This window comes from Echinops telfairi, unplaced genomic scaffold, assembly GCF_000313985.2.
Source record: "Echinops telfairi isolate 266 unplaced genomic scaffold, ASM31398v2 ScPeMD7_5;HRSCAF=22, whole genome shotgun sequence".
In the NCBI taxonomy this organism is placed as follows: Eukaryota; Metazoa; Chordata; class Mammalia; order Afrosoricida; family Tenrecidae; genus Echinops; species Echinops telfairi.
In genome coordinates this window covers 19,815,318-19,828,489 of record NW_022103901.1, presented here as the reverse complement: position 1 = coordinate 19,828,489, position 13,172 = coordinate 19,815,318, and the positions used below count along the sequence as shown (strand labels likewise).

Sequence of the window (13,172 nt, the reverse complement as noted above, 5' to 3'; positions counted from 1 at the left end):
TATTAAATCAGTGGTGCATCAGGTACTCAAAAATCACCCTCAAAAAACAAACCAAAACAAAACAAACAAAACCCCATCCCCATCGAGTTGATTCTGACTCACGGCAACCCCGTGTGCTACAGAGAAGAACTGTGCCACGGGGTTTTCTTGGTTACAAACTGCCAGGTCTTCCATCTGGGGGCCTACTGGATCTAAATCACTAACCTCTGGGTTAGCAGTTGAACACAAGCCTAGAGTCCCTCCACAGCATCTTACAAAAGCTCAAACTCACTGCCAGCTAGCTGATTCTGACTCATTCTTGACCCTGCAGGACAGGGTAAAACGGGCCCTGTGAATTTCCAAGATTATTCTCTTTATGGGAGTAGGAAGCCCCATCTTTCTCCCGAGGAGCAGCTGGTGGTTTCAAACTGCTGAACTTCTGGTTAGCAGCAACACGTAACCACTACGTTACCAGGGCTCCTTGATACCACCAGGGTTAGTAGAAACAAGGCAATGCAGCATTCTTACAACCATTTTCTAGAGATTTCGGTAATTTGCAGAGAGAAATGCAGTAACACATTTAAAAGATCTGACCCATAACAAAACCCACTGCCATTGAGTCAATGCAGACTCCCAGTGGCACTACAGGGTTTCTAAGGCTGCAAGTCTTCACAGAAGTAGAGAGGCTCATCTTTCTCCTGCAGAGAGTAGCTGTTGGGTTTGAACCACCAGCCTTGCAGTTAGCAGTGCAACACTTCCCCAGAAGCGCTACCGGGATGGCTTCATCGGACACACAGGAACTGGGAATTCAGTAAATGATAGTTGTACCTCCATAAACACACACACACACACACACACATCCAAAACAAAACAAAACTGATTTCTAGCCCTGTCTTCTGAGGAGCCTCTGGGTGGATCCACTGCCAGCTTTTCAGCTGCTGAAGGATCTGGCCACCCAGAGAATTCTCACAGAACTGCAAAGAGGATTAAATAATCTAACAAACCAGATGTCAGCAAACTACAGCTGCCGGCCCACAGGCCAAACCCACTGTGCGAGCTGTCTCTGTAACGAGCGCTTCCTTGGACCCGGTCCCATCCGTTCGTTCACGTGCTGCCGCGGGCTGCTTTCCAGCCAGAGCTGCAGAGTGGGGCGGTTTCCACCGAGACCATCTGGACTATCCAGGGAAAGGCACTTACTATTGGGCCCTTTACAGAAAGTGTCAGCCCTTGTGATAAAGTCCGAGAATGGATCCAAGTCAGCAAGGGTGGCCTTCCTATTCCCTAATCCCCCCCACACATGAGAAGAACGTCTGCTCTGGGGCCGCATGTTACTGAGAGGCAGTTATTCGAGGTCAGGGCTGAGGCTGCAGACCAGCTGACAACAAGCCACGGGTCAGCAGTCCTGTGGATGTGCTTGCTTAGTTTCATTTAAGTTCCTCCTCCTTGGGTCCAACAGGTCTTCGTGTAGAGTAAGGTGACCGGATTTAAAGCGGGACACCATTGACCGGGAGTGGGGGTGGTGGGGGTGGGGGTGGTTCTTGATTAAAAAGTTGGTCTATATGGACCAACTACACCGTTCCCTAGCTTGTCGTGCATTCTTTCCAAAAATTGGGAATTTTTTAAAACGCCAAAAAAGCAGGACTGTACCGCCAAAAGCGGGATGTCTGGTCACCTTAATTTAGAGGATAAATATGAGTGCTCTGGGTGGGTGGCACAGTGGCAGCCTTAGAAAGTGTAAGGTGACAGATGTTTGTTCCTAAACGCCACTATCCTAACAGTAATGCTATTAAAACCGTCTGTCACTGTCCCCAGGCCCCATCCCTAATTCACACACTTCTTCCGTTGACTTGCTCTGTCTGTTTTCATTGCTGCCTCACTCATAACAGAATGGCACACTTCAAGAACGAGGTCCAAAGAGAGGCGTCAGCAGGTTGCTGACTCAGTCCGTGTGTCACATACATGACTTCTGCCTACTCGGTGTTCTTTCTCTCATCCACGTTGGGGATGGTGATGGCTGGTGGGCATGAGACGTAAGAGGGTGATTTTCACGTAATTGGTTATTTTTATCCTTTGACCTTACCTGGCTCTGACGGAATCCCAGTCTAACACCAATTTAGAGAGCTGTTTCCTCTGCTTCTGGATGTTGGGAATCTCAACCTAAGAACAACATGCCGCATGGGATGAGTTTCAGGCTTCGAGCTTAACATTTTAAAGTTCAATGTTTATTACAATTATGTTTTCCTCTTAGACAATTCACGTGCCTTATTGATATAGACATGTGTACAGGCCAGCCATTGACAACTGTTAAAATTACAGGCGCAGGTGACACGTTCGCCACGTCGTTCGTTCCGACTGCGACTCTCTCGAGCCCCAGAGCAAAGTGCCTACCTCCGCTATGCCATACAGAGGGTCCATGATCTCTTTCTCAACCAAGACTTCATGCTGAGAGAGCTCTAGAGCCAGCTGATTCTCGGCATCCCCACATGTCTCCAGCATCTTCCTTTAAATACAAGACAGGAGAGTTAGTAAGCACATGTTCACTCAGTAAGGCGCACGCATACCAATGCTGAACCACTTTGGTCTCTACATGATAGGAACACATTCGAGGATTATCACAGTAAAGCCCTAGAAATACATAAAATGTGGCCCATAGGTGGATGCTTTAAAATTTAAAAAGGAATATTACTCTCAGGAATGTTATTCTCAAAAGTACCCTGAAAACCATTTAAATGACACCCGAAGTTCGTTACCTGTTGTGTTCTGTTTGTGGAGGGATGTCTCTAAGTGGTGCAAAATGGGAAACATGGTCAGATATAGCCAAAAGGTGAAAGGTTGAAAGCCTATCCAGAGATGCCTCGGGAGAAAAGGCTGGTCATCTATGCCATTAACTATCAGCCACTGCCAACTCCCTGGAACGCACGGGGACTTCCACTTTTCAAAATGAGCCCCACAGCCACTGGCGTGCTTATTTTCGTTGACGTCTGCTAGTGAGTTCAGCCTACAGCAACTGGTTTCCTCCTGTGCAGCCAGTGGGGTGGCCAGCTAACATGAAAATCTTGATTCCTTTTTGCTTTGCTGCGGACAGTGGATTTTACACAACCACAAACACAGATACACTACGCACACTGCCATCCCTGTCCCTCTCTCTCAGACCTTTCTACAACTCTGCGGGTTTTTCTTCTAAGCTGGAAATGCATGTGACACTGGCATTAGGTGGCCCTGTGTTGTTGGCAAGAACTTGCAAGCTCTCTGGTGCCTCTCTGAGCGAGTTCAAATACAGGCTTTACTATCTACCAGGGGTGGGGCCTTCTGAAATATACTCAATTCCCCATTTTCAACGTCCACATCTGTCATGGGTGCTAACAGGTTCTTTTGAGCACTAAATGAGCTCTTACGTGGGAAGCACGTAAAAGCAGTGCCACCAGGTTGCAAGTTCTTTTTGTCACCATTGGGCAATGCTACTCGGAAGCCTACGCATAGAAACAGGCAGGCTGGAAGAACCCAAAGTGCCAGCACGGGGACATGAGTGAGCCTCCTACCAGGGCCCTTCCTCCATTGGGGGAGCACAGAGGAGATAAAGGAAGAGTGAACAGTGGAAAACAACTATTTTCCTTCACCAACTGACGGGAGGGTGATGGGCATACACAGTGGCAGATCTAAGAAACAGGCTGCAAGCCCAAAGCCGTGTCCAGCTGGGGGGCAGGAAACCATGTTACCAGGGGACAACAGAGAGGCTTAAAGGACACCAGCCATGCTGGATGAGAAGGAGGGAAGACAGCTTTCATGATGAGATCTTGGTGGTTGCTATTGTGATTTACACAACACATGCCCATTGTTTAAAAAAAAAAGAAACAGAAAGAAACCCATGACCGAGAGTCAGCCAGCTGTGACATCACCCTCCTTAAAGGAAATGGCCTTTAAGGACCCCAAAGTTTTAAAATCTAGGTCAAAACCTGAACGGTGAAGGGGCTGGATTCGTACACTCAAGCTTTCAAAAAAAACAACCGAACTCACTGTCATCGAGTCTATTCCAACTTATAGAGACCGTTGAGGCCAGACTAGAGCTGCCCTGGTGGGTTTCTGAGAATGTAAATTATTATGGAAGTAATAAGCCCCACCTTTCTCCCAGGTGGGGGGCTGGTGGTTTCAAACTGCTGGCTTTGCAGTGAACAAACCCGCGCCCAAGACACTACCCCGCCAGGTTCCTCATGCGCAAGCTCACAGGAAGCAACGAGGAACTCTCGCCATGAGTTCCATCAGGAACACTTCCTGCTTTCCAATGAGGGCCTTGCTCCTCCTAAAGGAAGATGCACCAGAAACTCAGCAGCCTTGATCCCACTGGCTCCGCAGGGCCTGGAGGATGAGTCTTCCCGGCGGATGCACTACGCCCTCCCGCTCATGTCATGGTCCCTCTGGTCAGACAAGGGACTGCTATGTACACCAACCAGCCCATCCACTTGATGACACTTAGTCCCCGGAAAGCAGTCGACTCTTACCCCAAGAGAGAGTCTTCTAATTGAGCCGAAGCTTCTTGCATATTCTGAGCAAGAGCTGTCAGGGGAAGTTTTTTCTGGAAAGTAGAAAACATTACATTTTTTCATTATTTGATCATCATTTTCAAGGATCTATTCCAGTACCTTTTCCTTCTAGTCAAATTACTTAAGGGAGAGAAAAAAATCCTAAATTCAAATCCTACTCTCACAAGTAAGGCAATCTGCTTGTCTCGGGTTCCTTGTGCCTATAAAACATGGATGAGAATAGTGTCCATGGTTTAGGATATATTCATCACCAAGTACCTAGCACGCCCAGTGGCTAGTACTTAACAATGCTGGCTGCTATCGTCGTTCCCCGCTCAGCTGTCAGTGCGATGTCCTTTGGGGGTTTGCACGTTGCTGAGATGCCGGAAGCTATGCCACCAGTATTTCAAATAGCAGCAGGTCACCCATGGTGAACAGGTTGCAGGGGAGCTTCAGACTGAAAACAGATTACGAAGAAGGACGAGGCTACGTTTCTACAAAACTAGCCACTGAAAAACCTTAGGAGCAATAGCGGAACATGGTGGGAGTGAGTGTTGGATGGTAAGCTCCGCAGGTTGGAAAACACTGAAAGTATAACTGGGAAGAAGAGCTGCCTCTTCCCGGCAGAGGCGGCCACAGTGATGTGGAGGGAACAAAGGGTTCAGGACCTGCGTTTGCTGATGGGAATAACGCAAACTGAGATGCAGAAGCTGCAAATATCCATTAAGAACCAGACCACGGGGTGTATCGGTCTAGGAAAACTGGCAGGCATCCGCAATAAAACAGAACGGATGCCACATTCATCATTAGAAAGAACATGTGGGGTGGGGTGGGGTGGGGTACAGGGGCATGGGTGGGGGTGAAGTGGGGGGTGCTGAGTAAAAGGGAGATGATGTCAAGGAGTCCAGGAAAGAAACGAATGTTTGGAAACTGACTGTGGTAGCAATTGTACAACACCGCCCGATGTGATTGACTATGGAATAATAGATGTATTAACTCCCAATTAAAAAAAGAACGTCAGGGTCTATTTTCAAGTACAATGCCATCTGTGATACGATGAATCTACAAGGAAGACCAGTTTACACAACTCTGGTTGTTGTTGGGGCTCTTCCAGTTGGTTTCGACTCACAGCAAGCCTATGTGTAACAGAACAAACACTGCCTGGTCCTGGGCCATCCTCACAATTATGTTCAGTCCATTGCTGCAGTCACCGTGTCAATCCATCTTGGGAAAGGTCTTCCTGGTTTTCACTACTTCTCCACATTACCAGGCATGATGCCCTTGGCCAGTGACTCATCAGTGAAGTCTTGCCCTCCTGGCTTCTAAGGTGTAGTGTAGCAGTACTTCTTCAAAGACAGATTTGTTTATTCTTCTGGAAGTCCATGGTACTTTCAATGGTCTTTGTCAGCACCATAATCCAAGTGCATCCATTTTTCTCTAATCTTTTCTTACTCGTTGTTCAGATTGCATATGCATAGTAGGCGATTGAAAATACCATGGTTTGGTTCAGGCATACCGTAGGCTTCCAAGTGACATCTTTGTGTTTTCACGCTCATGGACTGACTGCTAAAAGGGCAAACTGATCTGTCTTGAAAGAAGTATGGCCAGAGTGCTCCTTAAAAGCCAGGGTGGTGAGACTCTGGGGCTATATTGTCAGGAGAGACTAGTCCCTGGAGAAGGACATCATGCTTGGTAAAGTGAAAGGGCAGCAAAAAAAAAAAAATGGGGAAGGCCCTCAATGCGTTGGACGGACATAGTAACTGGAACAACGGCGGGGAGGGCACAAGACCAGGCCGTGTCTGCACAGGGTCGCTATGGGTCAGAACAACCCGATGGCACTTAACAACAATAAAGAGGTTTTGTGCAGCAGGTTTACCCAAGGCAATCTCTTGACTGCTGCTTCCACAAGCATTGTAAGGTCCCTGGGCATCAAAAATTACTTGTGCTCAACTACTCGCTTTAAGGTTGGTGGTTCAAACCCACCAACCAGTGCCAAACAAAACAAAACAAAAGCTTAGTGAGCTGCTTCCAAAAGATCAGAGACAAGAGAGCCCCATGGAGTCATTCTACTCTGTAACACACGGGGTCACCACAGCCATTCTGACTCATTGGCACTGGGTTGGGTTTGGTGTGATTTGGGTTGGGCACTAAGTGGGTGGGGAGCAGTGTGAATGAGAGGAAGCTGGAACACAATGAGACTGATAAGGAAAACAGGAGCCAATGATAAAGGGTTGAAGTCATGCTACAGAGCTTGGATATCATCCCAGCAAGGGAAGTCAGCCAATGGTCCTCAAAAGAGGCACAACTGGCATTTTGGGGGCAGCTGCTTGGGTAGAGTGACCCTGCCAGGCACAACAGTTGGTCCCCACTCTCCAAATGATAGTGGTTTTCTCCAGTCCTGAAGGCAATCAGAGATTTCCTTATACATTTCCAAATATCCCCAGGGGTATCATGCTGGTCTTGTGGAGAAGCACTAAGTAAGATTCCACACATGCACAGTAGGAGCGAGACAGAGAATTGATTTGCATTTCAGGACACCAACTCGAGTGACCAGGCCGAAGACAATGTGGAATGGCAGGAGGTGACGAGAAGGAATTGCAGCTCGAGAGGTGATGACAACAGTGCAGGTCAAGGGTAATCAGGTCTTGCACTCATTGTGGAGGAGTGGACATGGGGAATTCGAAAGGCATTAGCAGCGTGAGTCACAAGGCTTGCTGGTCAGGCAGCTCTGGGAGACAAAACTGATTACGCATGCTAAAACAGACGTGTAGGAGAGGAAGTTGTGTGCCTGGTTGAAAATGACTTAGATGTACAAACACACTGGTTAGGAACCATGAGACCAGGGAAGGCGGCCTAGGGAATGAAAGCGCAAGAATACGGAGACCAAGGAGAGACCCTTAGGAAACAATGGTAAAAGGGTAGGCAGAGCAAAAGCCAGGCACGAGAAGCCGACCCAGTCTGGGCTTCAGATTGGGCCTGCTTCTGACACACAGAACTGTGGAACACTAAGAACTGTAAAAGAGAAGAATCGTCTCGACTCTAAGATGCCCTACCAATGGCGGCAGGAACTATTAAAGGAGGATGACACCGACTATTTGCATATGAGCGCTTCCTTCCAGTCTACTGAGTAAACAGTACCACACATCTCACAGTGTGCCGCTGACACTATTATGTTCTATGGGCTTTTAATGATCAGCGTGTGCTCAGGAGGAAGGAAGCTGGACAACCAAGTACAGCACTGTCTAATGAATCGAAGTTACTGTGCTCTATCTGTAATGCGCAGAAACCTGAACACTGTGGCTGAAAGTCTTCTGCAATAGACACTCAGAGGTCTGGCTGCCTATGGTCCCTCTTTTTCCTCTCGATAATAACATCCTCATTTTTCGTAGGGATATCTCCCAGTCCCAGAAAGCCTGAAGGTGGTTGTGGGACCACAGCCCAGGCTCTAGAGTTAGGTCTGATTGGTTAACATAAGCCTATCATCCCATCCCATCTCCTCGCCCAATCTCACCTCCTACCACGGTAACTAGGGTGGAATGGAATGTCCAGAAGTCGAATTGTCTCAACGCATGTAAATGCAATGAGAGGAGATTCCTATCTGGCAGGGGAGTGGATGAAGCGCTCTCGTTACATTAAGAACATTTCTAGGAGAGATGCTCTCTACTCCTACTGGGCATGCACCTGGGCTTGCACCAGTGGCCCTTGGAAACTGCTGGTAACCAGCTTCAGAACCATGACGGGTGTCATCTTGGTGCAGGTCAACAGTGAAAAAGAGAGAGGCAAGAAGGGAAGAAATGGATTTTCTTGTTACCTCGTTGAAGTGTTAGACTGGGTCTTACCTAACGTCCATCCAACCTCTGCACTTTCACTTACCAAGCTAATACGTTACTTTTGCTGTTCAAGTCAGTTTAAGGTAGGCTTCAGCTTTCTGCCATCAAAGGACCCTTAACTGGAGGTGTCCTTTCTCTTACAGTGATAAATGCCCTACAGAATCCTTAAAAGCACCTGGAGGAAGTGCAAACGGTGCAGGGTGTTGAGCCCAGCAATGACCTGAGTATAAAGGAATGATGTGGTCAGGCAGGGGCATTAGAGCAATTTGAGGTGCAAATGTACGATGAAGTCTGCCAATGCTGACTGGAAGAGACAAGTTGATCAAAGGGGTGAAAGTGGGGCAGGGCTGCGGCATCCGATACTCACATGTCTCCTCTCTGCATCGGTACCATGCTGGCCCTGGAAGCAGCCCATGAGGCGCTTGTGGGAATGGTGGCACATCGACCGCACTGTGTCCAGGCGCCGCTCAATCTGGCAAGGGAGAGATAAAGGACCATCTTGGAGCTTGAGGACAAACGAGGCTCCTCCTCACGCGGTAGGAAAGGCATCCCCAAATCTTGTTTAGCCCTTGGCTATAAATAGAAATTGTCCCCCTTCGCTTACACAAGGCTTTCTCACTATGGACACGTTGACTGGATAATTCTGAGTTAAGGGGACTGCCCTGTGCAGCATAGTATGTTTAGCAGCATCTTTGGTTTCTACCTGCTAGCGCCACGAATAGTAATCCCTTCAACCCAGATGTGACAGAACAGAAAGTCTCCAGACATTGTCAAATATCCCTGGGAGGGCAACAACGCTCTTGGCTGAGAACCACTGATCTCCCTTACACGAAGGTGCTTAGATCTCTTCAAGGTTGAATCTGTCTGCACAGAGAGGGGTCAGCTTTAACTAAACCTTGCTCTCAGGCTAAGTGGTGGCAGTCAATTAACACACTACAGCACCAGCAAAGTCTCAGGTCAAAAGTGCGGAACCACAAATGACCCCAGGTGGGAGAGTGGGTTATGCTTTGGGCTGCTAGTCCAAGGCGAGAAGTTCGAACCCACCCGCCACTCTGTGGGAGAAAGATGAGGCTATCTTCTCTCATAAAGACTGGTAGCCTTGGAGACCCTAGGGAGCCACTCTGGGCTGTCCTTCGGGTGGCCATGAGTCAGAATCAATTGGGTGGACAATTTTGGGTTTTTTTTGGCCCAAGTCTATTGCCCAAAAGGGGAAATTTTGCACAAAAACACTTAAAAGCTCTCTGCTGCCTGTCATGGCAATGGACCCTCGGACAGAAGTCGATCAAAAAGAAGACTCAAAATAAATGTTCCACAATAGAATGCACCCAAGGTCAGTGCTTTCCAAATCATTCCCTATGGGATTTGTCTGTCTGTCTGTTTGTTTGTTAACCTCTGGGGCACAATGGACAACCAGCGGTACGAAGCACTGAATTTGGGGACCCACATATCATGATTAGGTTCCCAAAATATTATGCTGGGACAGGGCAGCTGATGGCAAAGCAGGCTGCTTTTACAGGAAGGAATGCTAACAATGTGCACTCTGATGACTCACTGAGAAGGAGAGCAGGCCCATGGGATGCTTGCTCTTTTAAAGAAAAATCAACAAATTCAAAACAGAATACATTTTGACCCCAAAACATTTCACCCCATGAGATGGTTTCATGCTCCTTCTCCAGAGCCCTCACCACACCAACTGCTTCTCCTCGGACCCCAGTTCAATCACCGGGGCTTGGAGAAACGGCTAAGTTCACGTTTAGGAGCAGATGCCAAGTTGCTGTCCCCATATCTTACAAGAATCGGATTTTAAAACATTAGGAAATGAATACAAGGGGGCTTCAAAAAGTTCATGGAAAATAATCGTGTTTTAATTCCGTTTTCCCACAAACTTTCTGAAGCCCGAGGCACATTGTTCATTTGTCTCAAGAAGAGAAGAAAAACATTATTTTTCAATTCCATTTCTATTTCAAGTTTTACTACCATGCGGACGCCACAGAGATAGGGCTTGACCTGCTTTGTTCACTGATTTAGCCGGTATGTCGGAAAGAACTCAAAATAAATGTTCCACCTTTTAAACTCAAGATTGCTGTTTTTAAAAATAGTTCTTTTAGGGTTTGGGTTTAGGTTTTTTTTGTGTGTGTGTGTACATGGGGTGGTGGGGTGGTGGGGGGGGTTGTTGTTTTTTTTTTGCTGGTTTGGAACAGGTCTGGCACCTGAACAACATCTATTCCCATCACAACTGTTGAGAGGACAGTGCACAATGAGTATCTGTGCAAGGTACTAGAGAAACAGCAGTGTGTAAATTGAGGTTCCGGCCCTCCAGGGATTCACTATCTCTTGTACAAAACTCCGTGCAAAAAAATAAACAAACAGACAGGCAGCATTTGCCCCCGCTGCCACAGAGGTCCAAGGAGGGGGAACACTGAGGCAATCGCGGGGAGTTTGACACCACAGACAGAATAACCATTGGCGGTGCCGGTAACAGCAAAGCCCCTCTGGTGCAACGGCTCCCTTCGCAGGGTCTTACAAGTTTAGCTCAGAGTAACTCAATGGGCTGAGTACCCTCACTTTAGGGAAGTAGAAAGTGAGACACCCAGAGGTTCAAGAAGCCCCCAGGGCCACAAAGCTGGCTAGCCCGGGGCTGCTGCTTTGAACCAGACAGGGAACTGCTGTCTGCACTTTTCAACACCACTCTCCTGCTACTTCCTGTTTCAAACAACAAAACTCGGAGGGAATGCAGTTACAGCAGTTATGGCAGATCTAATGTAGATATTTCTTTTATAAAATAATTAACTTACGGATTTTATTATTCATTATAGTCTAATAGTATCTGCTGTTTTTTAATAATAAACAGGAGTCCCTGGGTAGTCTGAGTCCACCAGAGCCCTTGGAAGAAAGGCCTGGCAAACTCCTGCCAAACCACCAGCCACTGAAGACCCCATGGCACACCAGCTCTACTCTGACACACACGGGGTCGCCGCCGTGAGTCAGAATCACCTCGGTGGCAACTGGCTTGCATTTTTAAATAGTAAATAAATATACCGTAAATATGTAATTAAACAATCATAACGTAAGGCGTTCCAGAAACGGACTTCAGATGGCCATGGCCATCTGAACAGAACCCAACACGGGCAGGGGCAAGGCTGCGTCCCAGCAGCACACTAGCTCCTCAAAGGATCTTCCTCAGAGGTCCTCTGGTCCTCATCTCTGTGTCCACGGGTTACATGAGGTCATGCTGATCCCTGACGTGGGGCGTGAAAGGGAAAGCGCTGACATGACAAAGCCTGGTCCAGTTAAGGCTTGCCTGGACCAAACAGTGGTTTTGAAAGTCTGAAATGAATTTGACAAAGAGGATAAGAACCAGGTAAGAAGTGCTATTAGCTATGGCAGAGAGACAGAGAGTCTCCTGGGACCAGAGCTCTGCTCTACAAAGACTCACCGGAGTAGACCGGCTCTAGGTCATGTAAACCAACTTGTGAAGCTGCTCAAAAGAAACTTCTGTGCCAGAAGAGGTTTTGCTCTTCGAGTTGGGTTGCTAACTGCAAGGTCCACAGTTGGAAACCACCAGCTGTTTCTCAGGACAAAGATGTGGCTCTCTGCTCCTGTAAAAAGCTGCCGTCTTGGAAACCCGCAGTGGCAGGTCTAGCCTGTCCTAAAGGGTCAGCTGTGAGTTGGTATTGACGCTATGGCCCCAAACCAAACTCACTGCCAGCCAGTCGATGCAGACTCCTCACAACCCTATATAGCAGTGGGTTATTATTATAACTTTTTTAAGTGTTCGGGTAAGTGTGGGAGAGGGAAATGGAGTGAAGCGATTTGCTGAAGGGGTCCAAGGCCCTTTCTTCCAAAAACTCTCAGTGGCCCCAGGGTCAAAGGAAACTTATTGAGGGATGGACTGGCAAGTTGGGGAAGGCGAGCAGCCAGGTTGCTCTGGCTGAAAACATCCTTACTGTAACTCACTGCTATGGAGCCAATCCTGACTCAGAGACACCCTGCAGGGCACAGTAGACCTGCCCCTGTAAGTTTCCATAACTGTAGCTCTTTACGGGAGTAGAAAGCCTTGTCTTCTCCAGTAGAGCTGGCCGGTGGTTTCGAACTGTTGACCTTGTGGTTAGCAGCCCGACTCATAATCACGAGACGCTACCAGGGCTCCAATGTCCTCCCAGGATGGGCCGAAGAGCCCGAGCTGAAGAATGGAGGTCACCCTAGAGCCTCCGGATAGGTAGTTCTGACCTATGTAGCCAGGGTTACGGGAGCAGCAGCCTGTCAAGACTGAACGCGGCCCAGGGTCCTGGCGTGGAGAACAGCTGCATGAGGAAGTGAGAAACTACAGACCCAGGTCAGAACGTGGGGGGCCCTGGGCTCCAGCTGGCAGGGCTCTGTCCTTCGAGGACATCATCACAGCAGCAGACGACAGTGCCATGCCACACTGCCAGTGGACCGGCTGGGCTGGCCAGGCCCCTGCGCCCCCACCCCCGCACCAAGTTGAAAGCTGGACTAACCCTGTTTGAACAGTACAGCGTGACACGGAAGTTTCAGATCCCTTTTTAAAAAAATCATCAAGCCATTCAATTGCTTTTCTTCCCTGCTCCAAGCCATGCTAGTCAATTTTCATCTGTCTGAGGCAAAAGAACGATACGCGCTCCAATTCTCATCCACGGATTTAGTTTTTCTTTATATTTCTTTTAAAAAGAGCATTTTAAAAGACACTGTGTTACCTGTAACAAGTCTTCATTGAGGACTTCTGTTTTCTCGGCTCTGTGGGGGCAAAAAAAAATCAGAGTTAGAAATTCAGAAGGGAAAAGCAACAAGAATTTTATCTTGGCGTTTTAAACAAAAGAGGCAGAGA

At 48.0% G+C, this 13,172-nt stretch overlaps 1 protein-coding gene across 3 annotated transcripts in view; it reads right to left on the bottom strand.

Moving 5' to 3' along the window:
• The window catches only part of ARHGAP17 (Rho GTPase activating protein 17), a 57,015-nt gene extending 43,937 nt beyond the window's left edge, over positions 1-13,078 (bottom strand). For all 3 annotated transcript variants that reach the window (XM_004705707.2, XM_045300191.1, XM_045300190.1), the window contains exons 1-5: positions 13,042-13,078; positions 8,694-8,798; positions 4,476-4,549; positions 2,368-2,479; positions 2,060-2,136 (exon numbers count right to left, since the gene is read on the bottom strand). In XM_004705707.2, coding sequence (XP_004705764.1) covers positions 2,060-2,136; positions 2,368-2,479; positions 4,476-4,549; positions 8,694-8,768 — 338 coding nt within the window. In that variant the 5' untranslated portion in view covers positions 8,769-8,798; positions 13,042-13,078. The remainder of the gene's footprint in view (positions 1-2,059; positions 2,137-2,367; positions 2,480-4,475; positions 4,550-8,693; positions 8,799-13,041) is intronic.
• Positions 13,079-13,172: the final 94 nt, after the last annotated feature.